This window comes from Siphateles boraxobius, unplaced genomic scaffold (assembly GCF_051911475.1).
Source record: "Siphateles boraxobius isolate OS27281-9 unplaced genomic scaffold, OSU_SipBor_1 100, whole genome shotgun sequence".
In the NCBI taxonomy this organism is placed as follows: domain Eukaryota; kingdom Metazoa; phylum Chordata; class Actinopteri; order Cypriniformes; family Leuciscidae; genus Siphateles; species Siphateles boraxobius.
In genome coordinates, this window is record NW_027508701.1 from 84,710 (window position 1) to 105,000 (window position 20,291).

Genomic DNA, 20,291 nt, shown 5'->3' on the forward strand with positions numbered 1-20,291 from the left:
AGCATGCTTTCTTTTTTGTGGGAATAATTCACTAAAAATGAAAATGCTGTCATAATCTCCTCACCCTCATGCAAAATACAGTCTCTTTTCCACACATTCAGACCTGGTGATGATAATGTCATTAAGAGCTGATGTAGTCTGTGACCCGAGTCACCGTCCACTTTCATTATAGGAATAAAACACTATGATCTACTGAGGGGGAAATCATATAGTGCTTTTTGAGCGTGTGTAGATGATGACTCATCAATTTTCATTTTTAGGTGTACTGTCCCTTTAAGACACAGAGCTGAATGTCCCATTAGGATCATGATTAACCTGCATTTTTGTCCTCAACTGTACCAATTGATGTGGTGTGTTAGTTCTTGGAAGGATGACTATGTGGTGATGATTTTCTTTATGTGTGATGCTCAGTTTGAGAGGCCTCAGCTCTGTAGAAGCAGTGCTGTGATGAACACGCGTGTTTATTGAGGTTTTCTCTTCTTCAGGCACTGACAGGGGTGATGGAGAGGCCACGGATGGTATTTATTAACGTTTATTTCACTCAGCCCCTCCTCCTGGTGTCTCTGTGCATCTGTGTCTCAGCCGTGACCTCTGTGTTCGTTATGATCGCAAGAAAAATATTTCCTCCTAATGTGTCTCTTTTTGTCTTTTTTTAATGTTGTTTATTCTATCAAGGGCTTTCACAGCATTCAGAATAGGTTTTGCAGTATGATTAATACTGTTATAAACAAAACATTACACAGGAAGTTATTGGCGTTTCTCAAATACAACACTTGGTTACACTTTATTTTAGTGTTCTTGTTACATATTTTACAGTAAATTATACACAACTACATGCAACTAACCCTCAACCAAACCCTAACCCTATATTAAGTACATGTTTTTAATTTATATTACTCAGTACTTAGATATATATTAGCACTATAACAATGACACCTTAAAATAAAGTGTAGCTCAAAACTCTTGTGTAAAGTAGTACACTTGTATACTTTTTTTGGTACATTGTATGGAAAAAATGTGAACTCTATTTAATGTTTCTAGACAATTAATTGCATGTTAATTGTGATTAAATTAATATAAATCTTTTTAGTTTTTTGCCCCACTTAAGTGTGACTTAAGTACATCTGGCAAGCATTTATGATAAACTTAAATACTTTGTCATTTCTATTGAAGCATATAATGTATTTACATAGATTTTTTAATTGCACATTTGTAATGATGATGCAATTTAGTACATTTAAAATGTTAACTTCTGTAATTAACTGTAATATAAAATTTTGAACACAAAACAGTTAAAATTATGTTAGTCAACACATCAAAATAAGTGAGCTTCTTTAAAGCTAGACAAAAGATTAAACAATGATCTAAAATGTACTTTTAATAAACTTTTCATTTACAAAGTGCACTTTTAAAAAAGTGTAATTAAGTGTTTTAAGAATTATAGTCACAATACACTTAAGTGGCCTTTTTTCATTAATATTATCTGCAAGTACAGTTTTTAAAATAGTGCACATTCAATAAAATACATTTTCACCAGGGAAAGCTAGTGTTTAAGTAAATGAATGATGAGATAATTTGGTTGTTTGTCAAATAGTTCTTAGTAGCTCAGGCGTGGCGGTGGCCATCTTGGCAGAGGGCTCAGGTGTGGCGGCGGCCATCTTGGCAGAGGGCTCAGGCGCGGTGGCGGCCATCTTGGCAGGGGGCTCAGGTGTGGCGGCGACCATCTTGGCAGAGGGCTCAGGCGTGGCAGCGGCCATCTTGGCAGGGGGCTCAGGCGTGGCGGTAGCCATCTTGGCAGGGGGCTCAGGCGTGGCGGCGGCCATCTTGGCAGGGGGCTCAGGCGTGGCGGCAGCCATCTTGGCAGGGGGCTCAGGCGTGGTGGCGGCCATCTTGGCAGGGGGCTCAGGCGTGGCGGCGGCCATCTTGGCAGAGGGCTCAGGCCATAGACAGTAAAAGAAATAGACACAGCGACCCCATTGATTTCAACGGAGAAGACTGAAGCCCGATTATTGCACTTCCTTCCTGATGGCTGAGCGACTGCGCAGGCTCAAACTGAGCTTGACGACAGTCTGACAGTTGTAAATCTTCTAGTAGCTGTGCCAAGACAAATCTGAATCACCTAATTCTTGAAACACGATGTTGAAATATTTTGTCCTGTTGCTTTTATGGACTCTCTAACTATGGACTTCTCACTTGACTTTATGCCTCTATGTCCCCACGATTGCCTCATAGACAGTAAAAGATTGCCTGCGAGCTTCTCCTCCTGTCTATACGGTAATTTCTCTAAAGTGCGACAGACAGTCGTGTGGTTATGACGCAATCGTTAGCCTATTTTTACAAAAACTGCTTCTACGGGGCCATAATGTAAGATACAAAGTAATGGATTCTTTTATACATTGTCGTGTTTCTTTAGAAATAAATAATTGACAAATGAAGTCTTTGGACGCCTCACATGTAAAGTTATTATCTTAAGTAAGTGACGCCAAAATGAATGGGAGTCAATGGAATGCTAACAGCAGGTGAAGTTCTGTTACAATGGCGGCCCCCGTGAAGCTTCAGTTTCCGGCTGATGGATTACCCCCTTGGCTCAGGCGTGGCGGTGGCCATCTTGGCAGGAGGCTCAGGCGTGGCGGTGGCCATCTTGGCAGAGGGCTCATGTGTGGTCATCTTGGCAGAGGGCTCATGCGTGGCGGTGGTCATCTTTGCAGAGGGCTCAGATGTGGTCATCTTGGCAGAGGGCTCAGGTGTGGTCATCTTGGCAGGGGGCTCAGGTGTGGCGGCGGCCATCTTGGCAGAGGGCTCAGGCGTGGTGGTGGCCATTTTGGCAGGGGGCTCAGGCGTGGCGACGGCCATCTTGGCAGAGGGCTCAGGTGTGACGGTGGCCACCTTGGCAAAGGGCTCAGGGCTGGTGGCGGTCATCTTGGCAGAGGGCTCAGGTGTGGTGACAGCCATCTTGGCAGAGGGCTCAGGTGTGACGGCGGCCACCTTGGCAGAGGGCTCAGGGCTGGTGGCGGTCATCTTGACAGAGGGCTCAGGTGTGGTGACGGTCATCTTGACAGAGGGCTCAGGTGTGGTGGCGGTCATCTTGGCAGAAGGCTCAGGCGTGGCGGCGGCCATATTGGCAGGGGGCTCAGGTGTGGCAACAGCCATCTTGGCAGAGGGCTCAGGTGTTGCGGCGGCCATCTTGGCAGAGGGCTCAGGTGTGGTGGCGGTCATCTTGGCAGAGGGCTCAGGTGTGGTCATCTTGACAGAGGGCTCAGGTGTGGTGGCTGTCATCTTGGCAGAGGGCTCAGGTGTGGTGGCGGTCATCTTGGCAGAGGGTTCAGGTGTCGTCATCTTGGCAGAGGGCTCAGGCGTGGCGGCGGCCATCTTGGCAGAGGGCTCAGGTGTGGTCATCTTGACAGAGGGCTCAGGTGTGGTGGCGGTCATCTTGGCAGAGGGCTCAGGTGTGGTCATCTTGGCAGAGGGCTCAGGTGTGGTCATCTTGGCAGAGGGCTCAGGCGTGGCGGCGGTCATCTTGGCAGGGGGTTCAGGCGTGGCGACAGCCATCTTGGCAGAGGGCTCAGGTGTGGCGGCGGCCATCTTGGCAGATGGCTCAGGTGTGGTGGCGGTCATCTTGGCAGAGGGCTCAGGTGTGGTCATCTTGGCAGAGGGCTCAGGCGTGGCCATCTTGGCAGAGGGTACAGGCGTGGTGGCGGTCATCTTGGCAGGGGGCTCAGGTGTGGTGGCGGTCATCTTGGCAGGGGGCTCAGGTGTGGCGGTGGCCATCTTGGCAGAGGGCTCAGGCGTGGCGGCGGCCATCTTGGCAGGGGGCTCAGGCGTGGCGGTGGCCATCTTTGCAGAGGGCTCAGGCGTGGCGGCAGTCATCTTGGCAGAGGGCTCAGGTGTGGTCATCTTGGCAGAGGTCTCAGGTGTGGTCCTCTTGGCAGAGGGCTCTGGCGTGGCGGCAGTCATCTTGGCAGAGGGCTCAGGCGTGGCGGCGGCCATCTTGGCAGGGGGCTCAGGCGTGGCAGCGGTCATCTTGGCAGAGGGCTCAGGCGTGGTCATCTTGGCAGAGGGCTCAGACAGATAGATAGTTAGATAGATAGATAGACAGACAGACAGACAGACAGATAGATAGATAGATAGATAGATAGATAGATAGATAGATAGATATACAGATAGATAGATATACAGATAGATAGATATACAGACAGACAGCGGCTGAGTCTCAGGTGTCTCATGGAAGAGAGTGTCTCAGTCATGCATATATACATGACACATCCCTCTCTCTCTCTGTGGATCCACAGCCAGACGTTTGACAGAGAAATGAGCGGGTCGATTCATCATGTGAATATGATCGTTCGCTTCTGTTTTCTTCTCTCAATCGTGTGAAAGCCTGCGTTTAGAAACATTTGATGGGTGATTATGTTATAAAACAGCCAAAATGTTCCTAAAACATTATTTTTTCCATTATTTTCACCATATAGTTCAGAGTGCTTTTGTGGTGTTTCTGTGACATTTGGTTTGAATATTTTCCAAATTTCATTTACATTTCTTTACTAAATAATATGATGCATCATGTCATTTGAAATTTGTCATTATTTGAATGATGAATTTCATTATTGAATGATGCATTCATTTTACACCCTTAATGGTTACACTATTTATTTAATTTGCCTCTTTGCTTTTTATGATAATTTCCAATTTTATTATTTATTTTTTTAATTTTATGTACAAAAAAAATATGTATTCAAGGAATTGCTCAGACACGGTTTGCAACAATTAATAGAATCACCCTAGCGCTCTTGTGATATTATTTAACATGTATTGACTTTTGTCCCTGTGTTTCATGTGAATGGAGTCTAATCTATGTGAACTGTAATAATCGTGAAGCATATAGTGAAGGCTCTTTCAGCAGAAAGCTCATGAATGGCTGATGAGATAGGTATTGTTGCTAGGCAGCACGAGTCCAGCAGTCTCTGATGCGCTGGGTCAGTTGTCTCTACTGAGCACGTTCAGTACCATCTCAACCAACCCCATGGGCCTTACACTGACTGACAGACTGATGTGTGAAAATGTCCTCCGTGTCCTTTCACACTGACCTTTCATCTCATCACTCTCTCTCTCTCTCTGTCCCGACACTATCTCTGTCTAAAGGCGTTCCAGTCAACAGTCGAGTGTCCTCCAAGATCCAGCAGCTCCTAAACACGTTGAAAAGGCCAAAGAGACCCCCTTTACGAGAGTTCTTTGTTGATGATTTTGAGGAGCTTTTGGATGGTAGGTTCACAACACTTCAGCCATAAAACTCTGGATTGGTTATTTACGTGTAATCTGCAAGCAATCACATAATTTGCTACATGCCACAAGCTGATTGGCCTCTGCTGATCCTGCAGCCAATGAGATTGCTTGCTCAACATTTGATTAGTCTGATTCAGTGTTTGCTGTAGGCTAGTCCTCCTCTGAACCCCTCCTCCTCCCCAGCTCCACCTGTCTAGATCTGATACAGGATTTATGTGTCTGTTTATGCAGCAGCAGCAGATCTCACATGCTCACAGCAGCGTCTGTGTATCAGCAGTAGCAAGTACTTGATTTGCAGTCACATAGAATTGTGCTAAAAACTACTCACAACACCTTAGCAACTGCTTAGCATCGTGATAGTGAGATTTACATGACCAGTCACCACTTACATGTTCTTCAGAGAAAGTAAAAACATTTTTTTTAATATTCTGGGGAGACTTTATAACTCGGGTTGTGTCTCGTGCTCAAGCCCTCTATCACAGACAGCAGGCTAAGGATATTTACTTTCATTTTATATCGAAGTATGAACTTGTGAATTTGCATTTACACTTAGATTGAATAGGTGTCTCTGAAATCCTTGCTCATAACCTTTTGTGATTTAGCAAAAAAAGAAAATGCTTTTAAAAAGAAGCTACTGACCCAGGAGACAGGAAAATAGAACAGAACAGCATATTTGAATAAGGCTATTAAAGTTATTTCTACTGTGTGTGTGTGTGTGTGTGTGTGTGTGTGTGTGTGTGTGTGTGTGTGTGTGTGTGTGTGTGTGTGTGTGTGTGTGTGTGTGTGTGTGTGTGTGTGTGTGTGAGAGAGTCAGAGGGGTTGAAGGCACCTGAAAAAGCTTCATGCTTTTCTTGTTTAGCACCATCATCGTCTGTTTTATTATCGGACAGGTTCAGTCACACTTCTTTGATTCTCCTATGATAGTTATATATATTATTGTGTATATATTTATATATACTGTATATATACTGTATATATTTATTACAAAACATTCACATATACACTACCATTCGAAAACTGGGGTCAGTAAGAGTTTTTTTGTAAAGAAAGAAAGAAAGATGGGAAATAAATAAATAAAAACTTTTATTCAGCAAGGAGGCATTCAATTTATCAAAAAGTGACAGTAAATACCTTTACATTGTTACAAAAAAATGTTTCAAATTAATGCTGTTCTTTTGAACTTTCTATTAATCAAACAATTATTTAAAAAAGTTTTCCACCCAAATATGAAGCATCCCAACTGTTTTCAACATTGATAATAATCATAAATGTTTCTTGAGCATCAGATCATCATATTAGACTGATTTCTGAAGGATCATGTGACACTGAAGACTGGAGTAATGATGCTGAAAATTCAGCTTTGATCACAGGAATAAATTACACTTTACTATATATTCACATAGAAAACAGCTGTTTTAAAGGCAGAGCCTATTTGTACTAAGTGAAAATAGTGGCAGATACTATTTGCACCTCAGTGTAGTATACCTTATAAACCAGTATGCAATAATAATATTTTCAGTGTATATAATTTCTATTTATTAAAATCATAAATTGATGCTGCCTTATTGGGACATTACTTTTCCGTGTCCATCCCTACACCGACCCCTCACACTACTGATAAACACTTTATTCCCACCATTAAATACCTGGATAGGCACTTTCTATTCAGCCTCACTTGCTATTCAGTATAATCCAAAAGACTAGAGGAAAGTAATGCAAATGGAGTTTTAATGATCAGCGTAACACACTAGTTTACCATATCTAGGCTTTCCTGTAGCTCAAACAGTAGAGCGTTTGATTCCCAGGGAAAGCAAGAACTGACTAAATGTAAAATGTGTACCTTGAATGCAATGTAAGTCGCTTTGCATAAAAGCGTCTGCCAAATGCGTAAATGTACTCTACACAACACAAGACAAGGGGCTGAAGAAACTGAGGGCTTAAATACCCAGAGATCATAATCAACAGAACAACGAACAGGTGAGCACTAATCAGTAACCATAGTAACAAACAAGTGGCGGTAAAACTCAGGGCTGGACTGGGACTAAAAATCTGCCCGGGCACTTTGGCCCAGACTGGCCCACTATATATAAAGGATCTTTTCACGCTTTGAATATGTATACTAACTCCTATTAAAACCACTAATGCCATGTAGCCTAATGAGTGAGTAGGAATAAGTACGAGTTAATAGATGAAATAATTACTAATTGTAAAATACAATCGAACTACTCCACAATGATGAATCCTAAAGCGAGCTATAAGCTGCATTTGCATAGCAATACCAGTGTTTGACACATGATTTCTGTGGTGGGTGGACCTCTGTCCCTTTAGGGGGGTTCGGGGGAGCCCCCCTGTAAGAAAAATGTGTGCTTTTTAATGTTAAATTTATCAATCTGGTGCACTTTGAGAGTTAAAAATTAAGAGCTCCAACCCATAATCAGTGTGCAAATTGAACAAAGAAAAACTCAAAACTCTTTTAGCTGTGATATAGTGTCTGTCTGCATTACACTATATAATAATAGTTATAATATTAATCCCATGACAGTAATAGCCATATATTGTAAAACAAATGCACTGAAAAATAAAAGCAAATTTCATAATTAGTTTTGTACTAATTTCTATGCTTGAAAGAGATAAACACATGATCTTTTATTTTGGCGGAAAACATGGTTTACAAACGCGTCTAATTACAATTCTAGTAAAATGCGTAATCGTCAACTATGCCGATGTGTAAATAATGCATAACTGGGTAATGGGTTCCTACACTCATCGCCTCAGTGTTCTGAAAGTTAACTAGTTCTGCTCACCACAGTTCTCTACACTCACTCATTCTCTCCTGATCCTCCTCAATATCCTCATCAGACACTTGAAGAACCCGTTTCTTTTTTTCACACTATTTCTGCACATTCCTTGCGTTTCTTCTCCATCTCTGACTATTTTGACAGACACACTGACACTGCACGCTCGCTCAGAGCCCAAAGGGGGAGGAGTTTAAAGATGTGATTGGACCAGCCCAGTGCCAATCAAGAAAAGAACCAATGGGCTGCTGATCTATGTGGCCGGTCTGTTAAAAAAAAAAAACCTACGCTGACTTTTTTTGTCCAATGCATTACACCGGCACAAAGATCCCAGCGCCGCCAATTAAGCAAAACTACACGAATGGGCCGCCGATGTACGAGTATTATGGGCCGTTTAGACCAAAACAATTTTTTTTTTTTTAAGAATGATCTGTATTGGCCCAAAAAGCACGTCCGCCCACTGCCCGATGGCCAGTCCAGCCCTGCTAAAACTGACAACAAAGAAAACTAGGTCAACTCAAAACACAGTGACAAGAATTCAGACCAAACCGATCACACGTGACACTATCCCCTATTCAAACACTTTCTTAATTATTATTTAACTAAACGATGGAATGATATCCAATGCAATGAGTTTTGAACTTGGCTTGGTTGTGTATACTCTCGAACGCGACTAATCACCAGTGGGATTTCTCTAGTCATTCTGTGTGTGTCAGTCAGACAGTTAGTGTAAAAAGCCTCTGCCAACAACACTGATCCATTACTCAGAAAATGAATGGGATTTTTATTACATGCTAAAACACTCTTCATATCTGTATGCATCAAAATTAGCCTTTTTAACTAATACAGGTTTTGTTTTGATTATTTACCCATATGACCAGATGTAGTATGCCATACCATGTAAATTTATTCAGCCTTTTCTGTGGCCAGTCTCCAGTACAGTCATCCGCAAACTATTTGAGGGTTTTTAAAGGCATTAAAAATATATGAGAATCCCTGCATCAATCTCACCTTCCCCGTTTCTCCCTCCTTGTTCACTCAACCCTTTCTTTCCTTTCTGAGAAATACTCTTTAATATTCTCTTAGCAGCAGCATCTTCTCTTTATATTCTCTCTCTGTTTTTCTTTCTCTTTCTGTTTCAGACACACAAAATCCATTAAATCTATTAAAAGCCGTGTCACATCTCATCTTCAGGACGTATAAGTCACCCTGAGACGAATCAGTGTTTAGTGACATTTAAAATCACTCTCACACATAAACTGTGTTAGTGATCGGATTTCAGTGTCCATCATGAAACCTTATAGACTGGTTTTGATTTTGTCATCAGTGTGTTACTGTTACGAACTGCTCCGAGACACAAGCACAGGAAGGCAGTCCAAACAAACGTTAAAGGCAAAAAGGGAATCCTAGAAACAGGCAAAAATCCAAGAGACAGTGACACCAGGGAGAAAGCTCAGAGATGCAGTGTAAACAGCTAACAAAACCTCACAGTGAATGACAGAGTGAACCAGGCTTATATACACAGGGTTAACAAGGATATGAGGGAGAGCTGATGTCAATCATGGTTGATTAGTCCGGGCAGTGGGTTATGGGTAATGTAGTCCGAGGTGGTGTGGCAATAGTCCGGGGTGGAGTGCCCTCTGGTGGCTATCAAGGGCACTCCAACTGTTAATCGTGACAGTTATGTACTCTTAAGAATACAATACAATATAGGAGAAAAATTCTGCTTTAATTTATACTGACGGAACCTCTTAGTATTAATAAGTATGCATTTGCATTATTTATAATCGACATTTATCTATAGCTTTGTCCACCATCTTGTATTTCCCTTTTCACACAGCTTGTTGCAGTGCATCTATCTCTACCTCCATCCTTATCTTATTTCTCTCCGCTCTTGGGATACATATAGTCTCATATAGACAGGCATTTGAATTGTGACGTTAAGTCTGATCCACATTGCAGCTTATTCTGCTTGGCCAGAATAAACTGCAATGTGGATCAGACTTAATGTGCTCTGATTGGTCGGTTGGATCAGTGTGTTGTGATTGGTCAAACGCTTCGAGTGCGTTTGGGAAATGTCCCGCCCCTTACCATAACCGCCAGTTTCAACACACTGCTAACTAACTCAACCAGGCCCCGCCCCTTTATTCTGCACATTAATTATTTAAATGAGGAATATTCGTACCCGTAAGAAAACTCAAAACTCAAAAACATTGACACTGATATAGAGAAGAACTCCCGCTGGAGGGAAAAAAGCACTATAGCTTCGAAGGGGACATATGATGAAAATCTGCCTTTTCCCGTGTGTAAGTGTATAATCGGGTCCCCAGTGCATATACCAACCCAGAAAACACGAAGAGTGAAACCCAGTAACTTTGTTTTGTTAAGCATTTCTCTGCAAACATAAGCACAATAAGCCGATCAGATTTTGCTCTCGTTCTGACGTATGAAAAGGATCTTATTATAATATTACCGTCGTTAATCTGCTCGTTTACACACACCAGCCGACATTTGGTTTCACAAGCGACAGTGTAACCAGTTCTAGCGCAATGGCAGAAGTTTGAGTAAATCCTGAAACTGTTCTGTCGTTGAGACGAGCACTGAACACTATTTAGAGTCCTAGATGAGACAAGAGAGAAGTGGATTAATTTTATTTTCAACAGAAATCCCCAAGAAACAGATGAATCTCTCAACTCCACAACAACTAAAAATGTAATAAATGTCTCCACTAACATTCAGAAACGTCTACAAGTGAACCTCTCCCTGAGTCTCTCCGTACGGCTGCACTCGCTGCTGGTTATTCTGGATGAGTGAGATCGGTGTGTGTTGTTATTGCTGGAGTTTTTGAAGCTTGTAAAGGCTCCGCCCTCTTCTGAACGGGGGCGGAGCAACGGCTCATTTGCATTTAAAGGGACACACACAAAAACGGTGTGTTTTTGCTCACACCCAAAAAGGGGCAAATTTGACAAACTATAATAAATGATCTGGGGGGATTTTGAGCTGAAATTTCTGACACATTCTGGAGACACCATAGATTTATATTACATCTTGTGAAAAGGGGCATAATGTGCCATCTTTAAGAAATTATTTCACAAACAGAATTTTTTTAGACATGGTATCTAACAGATATAATTTGATTATTTACGTAAAGCAACAGCTTTACATTAGTGACTACATGCTTTGTCATTTATTTGTCCCTGTATATTCCAGTCCAGCATCCAGACCCGAACCAGCCCAAGCCTGAGGGGGGGGAGATGCGAGCGCTGAATGGGGATCCGCTCGGTGTGATCACGAACTGGCCTCCGTCACTGCTGGCCTCTCTACAGCGCTGGGGAACCACACATCCCAAGAGCCCATGCCTCACAGCACTGGACAACACTGGCAAACCCGTCTACACACTCACATACGGTACGCCTGTGGAACGTCCCATTCAACTCAAGACAGTCATTTACTTATGAGTGCTTTCACAAACAGTTTACATAAAATTCTGCTCGTCTGTCTTGAACTAGACTCATTGGTAATGCATTTGTAATTTTTAGTTCATGTTCAAGATCTGGCTAATATACCCTTGTGAAAAGAGAAGTGCGCTCAATTGTACTGAATGTGCACTCATAGTGTACTTCAAATCTTAAATGTACATTTTTCTTCTGCCATTGATTGTACTTTGTAAATTGGCCACTTCAGTGCACTTAGAGCACACTTTCAGGACTGTTTCTTAACACACTTAAGTACACTTTTAAAAGTGCAAAGTAATGTCAAATTATAAGCTTTAATTCAAAGTACAGTTTAAATTATTATGTTTTAGTAGTCTTTTGTCGTGCACTAAAGAAGTACACGGTAACACTTTATTTTACAGTGTCCTTTTTACATATTTTACATGTACTTACCAGACAACAAATGATGCATAATTACATGCAACTAACCCTCGACCAAACACTAACCATATTGATATATACATGTTGTTAATTAATATTACTCAGTACTTAGATGCATAACTACCCTGGAACAATGACACCTTAAGATAGTGTAACCAAGTACACTTATTTTGATGTGTTGACTAGCATACTAAACCACATGTGAAGTATTTTTACTGTAGTGTGTTATTCGATATTACATGTAAAGTTCATTTATTTTAAATGTACATTGCAACTTCATTACAAATGTGTAATTACTAATATATAGAAATTATATAGAATATATAGAAAGTAATTACTAATATATAGAAATGGCACAAGTATATTTTAGTTTATCGTAAATGCTTGTCAGTACATTCAGCAGTAACTTTAACCATATTTCAAATACAATAGATGTAATTATGAAATTACATATAAAGATGTACTTAAGTCCTACTGAAGTGGGTCAAAAACACTCTAAAGTTCAGCCGATTACATTTAATCTAAGTTTAAACTATAATACTTTTAATTTAATTGCAATTACCACATTGAATTCAGATCTCACTTAAAAATATATTATTTCCATAATAAGTACTCTCTTCAAAAGTATGCTTCTGTTTCACAAGGGTAATCCTGTATATTTGGACTGTTTTTACTGGTAATGATGACCAAACTCGTATTGATAAGTGAACAGAGAGAGCAGGATTGAATGTTTGTGTATATAATCATGTTTTCACAGGGAAGTTGTGGACACGGAGTCAGAAACTTGCGTTTACGCTGCTGAATAAATTGAGCAGCAGGAATGAGCCACTGCTGCGTCCCGGAGACCGAGTGAGTGTGTTTATCATCTCTCCATCAGGGCTTCACCCGTCACAAGCGCACAGTGCCTGCGTGACGGTTACATTCTCTTATGTTGTCTGTTATTTAGAAATTCTGTCCCGTCTCCTTTTGGTTTTTTGAAGCGCTAGAGGACTGTCTACTCACCAAACACACAATCAGTGCAGCAGATCAGGGTTTTGATGCCCAGCATGATTTCATTCCCATTCACCCTCTATCAAAAACATAGCATGTTGCCCTAATTAAACAAGTGTTTTTTAACTACTAATGTAAGCTAGTAGGCTAAGATGTTAACTTTCTAGCTAGATATGTTTAGTTGAGTACCTACTTTTCCCCACTTTTGGCTGTATTGAGAATAAATAGGGAAGCAAACAAAGCAGGTAACGAGGGAGGAGAGGTGGGGCAAATGAATCAATAATCGGGTAACAAGATGGGCGGGGCTAGACAATCACCGGAGAGCACATGACACAAGGAAACACACATGACAAGCCAAACCAAACATGACTAAGTCACCAAACATGACTAAAACACAAGCACATGGCCAGTAAAACAAATCACAAGCCATGTGCTCACACAAAACATGACAACAAGCTGCGTGCTACACAGTACAAGACAAAACATGACACGAAAGCACGCAGCTGATGCAAACATGTGCTACACTGAACACAACAACACAAGCGGACAGAACTCAAAACTACACGCTCACACGAGAATGACCGAAATCTCATCCATCCTGTGTGCTCACAACAGAATACAAACACGTGGAGCATGAATGTCTGAATCCCGACAGACCCAAAACCAAACTAGACTGACGTGCCGGGATCCAAACACCACGTCCCGCACCGAAACAAGAAGAGCTCTGAAGAGCTCTGAGCTCTTCAAAACCAAGAAATAAACTAGACAGAAATGACAGAACCCTAAAAAGAGTAACAGTGACACACCCAAATGATGGATGTTACAGGGTCAGAATAAAAGACGTGATACAAAAAAACAGGATGATAAACAACATGAACACAAGCAGTTTAATGCAGTTATCCCATAAATCTATTGCTCTGTCTCCACAGGTTGCACTTGTGTTCCCGAACAATGATCCGGTGATGTTTATGGTGGCGTTTTACGGATGTCTGCTGGCAGAGCTGGTGCCGGTGCCCATAGAGGTGCCACTCACTCGAAAGGTGTTGATCAGCACACGCAAACCCTATCACACGCCGGATAATAGACTGCAGGACACCCTGATGTCCTCACCCTCATTATTATCCTTAAAAACAGCATTGCATTACCAAAACTGAAAACACAATTGGTATAAGCATAAAAAAACGTGCTGCTAGTCAACTGATCGTGTTGCTGTTACCCTCTTTCTTCCCTCGGGTCATTTTGACCCAAAACTCATTTTTTAAAAACATTTAAAAATTGAGTGTTCATTGGAGGGGTTCAAGACCCTAGGACTTTTGTGACTTTTGTCACAGAACGCGAGGGAAAGATGTGTTACAGAACGTGAGGAAAAGATGTGTTACAGAACGTGAGGGAAAGATCTGTTACAGAACGCGAGGGAAAGATGTGTTACAGAACATGAGGGAAGGATGTGTTACAGAACGTGAGGGAAAGATGTGTCACAGAACGTGAGGGAAAGATGTGTCACAGAACGCGAGGGAAAGATGTGTTACAGAACGCGAGGAATAGATGTGTTACAGAACATGAGGGAAGGTTGTTACAGAACGCGAGGGAAAGATGTGTTACAGAACGCGAGGGAAAGATGTGTCACAGAACGTGAGGGAAAAATGTGTTACAGAACGCGGTGGAAAGATGTGTTACAGAACGTGAGGGAAAGATGTGTCACAGAACGTGAGGGAAAGATCTGTTACAGAACGCAAGGGAAAGATGTGTTACAGAACGTGAGGGAAAGATGTGCTAGTCAACTGATCGTGTTGCTGTTACCCTCTTTCTTCCCTCGGGTCATTTTGACCCAAAACTCATTTTTTAAAAACATTTAAAAATTGAGTGTTCATCGGAGGGGTCCAAGACCCTAGGACTTTTGTGACTTTTGTCACAGAACGCGAGGGAAAGATATGTTACAGAACGCGAGGGAAAGATGTGTCACAGAACGCGAGGGAAAGATGTGTCAGAACGTGAGGGAAAGATGTGTCACAGAACGCGAGGGAAAGATGTGTCAGAACGTGAGGAAAGATGTGTCACAGAACGCGAGGGAAGGATGCGTTACAGAACGCGAGGAAAAGATGTGTCAGAACGTGAGGGAAAGATGTGTCACAGAACGCGAGGGAAAGATGTGTCAGAACGTGAGGGAAAGATATGTTACAGAACGTGAGGGAAAGATGTGTCACAGAACACGAGGGAAAGATGTGTCAGAACGTGAGGGAAAGATGTGTCACAGAACGCGAGGGAAGGATGTGTTACAGAACGCGAGGGAAAGATGTGTTACAGAACGTGAGGGAAAGATGTGTCACAGAACGTGAGGGAAAGATGTGTCACAGAACGTGAGGGAAAGATGTGTTACAGAACGTGAGGAAAAGATGTGTTACAGAACGTGAGGGAAAGATCTGTTACAGAACGTGAGGGAAAGATGTGTCACAGAACGTGAGGGAAAGATGTGTCACAGAACGCGAGGGAAAGATCTGTTACAGAACGCGAGGAAAAGATGTGTTACAGAACATGAGGGAAGGTTGTTACAGAACGCGAGGGAAAGATGTGTTACAGAACGCGAGGGAAAGATGTGTCACAGAACGTGAGGGAAAGATGTGTTACAGAACGCGGGGGAAAGATGTGTTACAGAACGTGAGGGAAAGATGTGTCACAGAACGTGAGGGAAAGATCTGTTACAGAACGCGAGGGAAAGATGTGTTACAGAACGTGAGGGAAAGATGTTTCACAGAACCCGAGGGAAAGATCTGTTACAGAGCGTGAGGGAAAGATGTGTCACAGAATGCAAGGGAAAGATGTGTTACAGAACGTGAGGGAAAGATGTGTCAGAACATGAGGTAAAGATCTGCTAAAGAACGCGAGGGAAAGATGTGTTACAGAACATGAGGGAAGGATGTGTTACAGAACGCGAGGGAAAGATGTGTTACAGAACGCGCGGGGAAAGATGTGTTACAGAACGTGAGGGAAAGATGTTTTACAGAACGTGAGGGAAGGATGTGTTACAGAACGCGGGGGAAAGATGTGTTACAGAACGCGGGGGAAAGATGTGTTACAGAACGTGAGGGAAAGATGTGTCACAGAACGTGAGGGAAAGATCTGTTACAGAACGCGAGGGAAAGATGTGTTACAGAACGTGAGGGAAAGATGTGTCACAGAACGTGAGGGAAAGATCTGTTACAGAGCGTGAGGGAAAGATGTGTCACAGAATGCAAGGGAAAGATGTGTTACAGAACATGAGGGAAAGATGTGTCAGAACATGAGGTAAAGATCTGCTAAAGAACGCGAGGGAAAGATGTGTTACAGAACATGAGGGAAGGATGTGTTACAGAACGCGAGGGAAAGATGTGTTACAGAACGCGCGGGGAAAGATGTGTTACAGAACGTGAGGGAAAGATGTTTTACAGAACGTGAGGGAAGGATGTGTTACAGAACGCGGGGGAAAGATGTGTTACAGAACGCGGGGGAAAGATGTGTTACAGAACGCGAGGGAAAGATGCGTCACAGAACGTGAGGGAGAGATGTATTACAGAACGTGAGAGAAAGATGTGTCACAGAACTTGAGGGAAAGATGTGTTACAGAATGTGAGGGAAAGATGTGTCACAGAACGTGAGGGAAGGATGTGTTACAGAACGCGGGGGAAAGATGTGTCACAGAACGTGAGGGAAAGATGTGTTACAGAATGTGAGGGAAAGATGTGTCACAGAACGTGAAGGAAGGATCTGTTACAGAACGCGAGGGAAGGATGTGTTACAGAACGTGAGGGAAAGATGTGTTACAGAATGCGAGGGAAAGATGTGTCATAGAACGTGAGGGAAAGATGTGTTACAGAACGCGGGGGAAAGATGTGTTAAAGAACGTGAGGGAAAGATGTGTCACAGAACGTGAGGGAAAGATGTGTCAGAACGTGAGGGAAATATCTGTTACAGAGCGTGAGGGAAAGATGTGTCACAGAACGCGAGGGAAAGATGTGTTACAGAACGTGAGGGAAAGATGTGTCACAGAACGTGAGGTAAAGATCTGCTAAAGAACGCGAGGGAAAGATTGCGTTACAGAACATGAGGGAAGGATGTGTTACAGAACGTGAGGGAAAGATGTGTTACGGAATGTGAGGGAAAGATGCGTCACAGAACGTGAGGCAAAGATGTGTTACAGAACGTGAGGGAAAGATGTGTCACAGAACGTGAGGGAAAGACTGCGTTACAGAACATGAGGGAAGGATGTGTTACAGAACGCAAGGGAAAGATGTGTTACAGAATGTGAGGGAAAGATGCGTCACAGAACGTGAGGGAAAGATGTGTTACAGAACGTGAGGGAAAGATGTGTCACAGAACGTGAGGGAAAGATGTGTCACAGAACGTGAGGGAAAGATGTGTTACAGAACGTGAGGGGAAGATGTGTTACTGAACGTGAGGGAAAGATGTGTTTCAGAACGTGAGGGAAAGATGTGTTACAGAACGTTAGGGAAAGATGTGTCACAGATCGTGAGGCAAAGATGTGTTACAGAACGTGAGGGAAAGATGTGTTACTGAACGTGAGGGAAAGATGTGTTACTGAACGTGAGGGAAAGATGTGTTACTGAACGTGAGGGAAAGATGTGTTACAGAACGTGAGGGAAAGATGTGTCACTGAACGTGAGGGAAAGATGTATCACAGAACGTGAGGGAAAGATGTGTGACAGAACGTGAGGGAAAGATGTGCTACAGAACGTGAGGGAAAGATGTGTCACAGAATGTGAGGGAAAATGTGTCATAGAACGTGAGGGAAAGATGTGTTACAGAACGCGGGAGAAAGATGTGTTACAGAACGTGAGGGAAAGATGTGCTACAGAACGTGATGGAAAGATGTGTTACAGAACGTGAGGGAAAGATGTGTCACAGAACGTGAGGGAAAGATGTGTCACAGAACGTGAGGGAAAGATGTGCTACAGAACGTGAGGGAAAGATGTGCTACAGAACGTGAGGGAAAGATGTGTCACAGAACGTGAGGGAAAGATGTGTCACAGAACGTGAGGGAAAGATGTGTTACAGAACGCGGGAGAAAGATGTGTTACTGAACGTGAGGGAAATATGTGTCACAGATCGTAAGGCAAAGATGTGTTACAGAACGTGAGGGAAAGATGTGTTACAGAACGTGAGGGAAAGATGTGCTACAGAACGTGAGGGAAAGATGTGTTACAGAACGTGAGGGAAAGATGTGTCACAGAACGTGAGGGAAAGATGTGTCACAGAACGTGAGGGAAAGATGTGTCACAGAACGTGAGGGAAAGATGTGTTACAGAACGCGGGGGAAAGATGTGTTACAGAACGTGAGGGAAAGATGTGTCACAGAACGTGAGGGAAAGATGTGTCACAGAACGTGAGGGAAAGATGTGTCACAGAACGCGGGGGAAAGATGTGTTACAGAACGTGAGGGAAAGATGTGTCACAGAACGTGAGGGAGAGATGTGTTACAGAACTAGAGGGAAAGTTGTGCTACAGAATGTGAGGGAAATATGTGTCACAGAACGTGAGGGAAAGATGTGTCACAGAACCTGAGGGAAGGATGTGTTACAGAACGTGAGGGAAAGATGTGTCACAGATCGTGAGGCAAAGATGTGTTACAGAACGTGAGGGAAAGATGTGTTACTGAACGTGAGGGAAAGATGTGTTACTGAACGTGAGGGAAAGATGTGTTACAGAACGTGAGGGAAAGATGTGTCACTGAACGTGAGGGAAAGATGTATCACAGAACGTGAGGGAAAGATGTGTGACAGAACGTGAGGGAAAGATGTGCTACAGAACGTGAGGGAAAGATGTGTCACAGAAAGTGAGGGAAAATGTGTCATAGAACGTGAGGGAAAGATGTGTTACAGAACGCGGGAGAAAGATGTGTTACAGAACGTGAGGGAAAGATGTGCTACAGAACGTGATGGAAAGATTTGTTACAGAACGTGAGGGAAAGATGTGTCACAGAACGTGAGGGAAAGATGTGTCACAGAACGTGAGGGAAAGATGTGCTACAGAACGTGAGGGAAAGATGTGCTACAGAACGTGAGGGAGAGATGTGTTACAGAACTAGAGGGAAAGTTGTGCTACAGAATGTGAGGGAAATATGTGTCACAGAACGTGAGGGAAAGATGTGTCACAGAACCTGAGGGAAGGATGTGTTACAGAACGTGAGGGAAAGATGTGTCACAGATCGTGAGGCAAAGATGTGTTACAGAACGTGAGGGAAAGATGTGTTACTGAACGTGAGGGAAAGATGTGTTACTGAACGTGAGGGAAAGATGTGTTACAGAACGTGAGGGAAAGATGTGTCACAGAACGTGAGGGAAAGATGTGTCACAGAACGTGAGGGAAAGATGTGTCACAGAACGTGAGGGAAAGATGTGCTACAGAACGTGAGGGAAAGATGTGTTACAGAACGTGAGGGAAAGATGTGTTACAGAACGCGGGAGAAAGATGTGTTACAGAACGTGAGGGAAAGATGTGCTACAGAACGTGAGGGAAAGATGTGTCACAGAACGTGAGGGAAAGATGTGTCACAGAACGTGAGGGAAAGATGTGTCACAGAACGTGAGGGAAAGATGTGTTACAGAACGCGGGAGAAAGATGTGTTACAGAACGTGAGGGAAAGATGTGCTACAGAACGTGAGGGAAAGATGTGTTACAGAACGTGAGGGAAAGATGTGTCACAGAACGTGAGGGAAAGATGTGTCACAGAACGCGGGGGAAAGATGTGTTACAGAACGTGAGGGAAAGATGTGTCACAGAACGTGAGGGAGAGATGTGTTACAGAACGTGAGGGAAAGATGTGTCACAGAACGTGAGGGAAAGATGTGTCACAGAACGCGGGGGAAAGATGTGTTACAGAACGTGAGGGAAATATGTGTCACAGAACGCGGGGGAAAGATGTGTTACAGAACGTGAGGGAAATATGTGTCACAGAACGTGAGGGAAAGATGTGTCACAGAACGTGAGGGAAAGATGTGTTACAGAACGTGAGGGAAATATGTGTCACAGAACGTGAGGGAAAGATGTGTCACAGAACGCGAGGGAAAGATGAGTTACAGAACGCGAGGGAAAGATGTGTTACAGAACGTGAGGGAAAGATGTGTCACAGAACGCGGGGGAAAGATGTGTCACAGAACGTGAGGGAGAGATGTGTTACAGAACTAGAGGGAAAGTTGTGCTACAGAACGTGAGGGAAAGATGTGTCACAGAACGTGAGGGAAAGATGTGTTACAGAACGTGAGGGAAAGATGTGTCACAGAACGTGAGGGAGAGATGTGTTACAGAACTAGAGGGAAAGTTGTGCTACAGAACGTGAGGGAAAGATGTGTCACAGAAC

General features: G+C 43.1%; 1 protein-coding gene across 1 annotated transcript in view; it reads left to right on the forward strand.

Annotated features, from left to right (window-relative positions):
• Nucleotides 1-20,291, forward strand: part of dip2a (disco-interacting protein 2 homolog A) — a 127,376-nt gene that overhangs the window by 50,076 nt on the left and 57,009 nt on the right. The window contains exons 7-11 of the mRNA XM_077240162.1: nt 486-518; nt 5,140-5,259; nt 11,286-11,483; nt 12,708-12,799; nt 13,870-13,980. Coding sequence (XP_077096277.1) covers nt 486-518; nt 5,140-5,259; nt 11,286-11,483; nt 12,708-12,799; nt 13,870-13,980 — 554 coding nt within the window. The remainder of the gene's footprint in view (nt 1-485; nt 519-5,139; nt 5,260-11,285; nt 11,484-12,707; nt 12,800-13,869; nt 13,981-20,291) is intronic.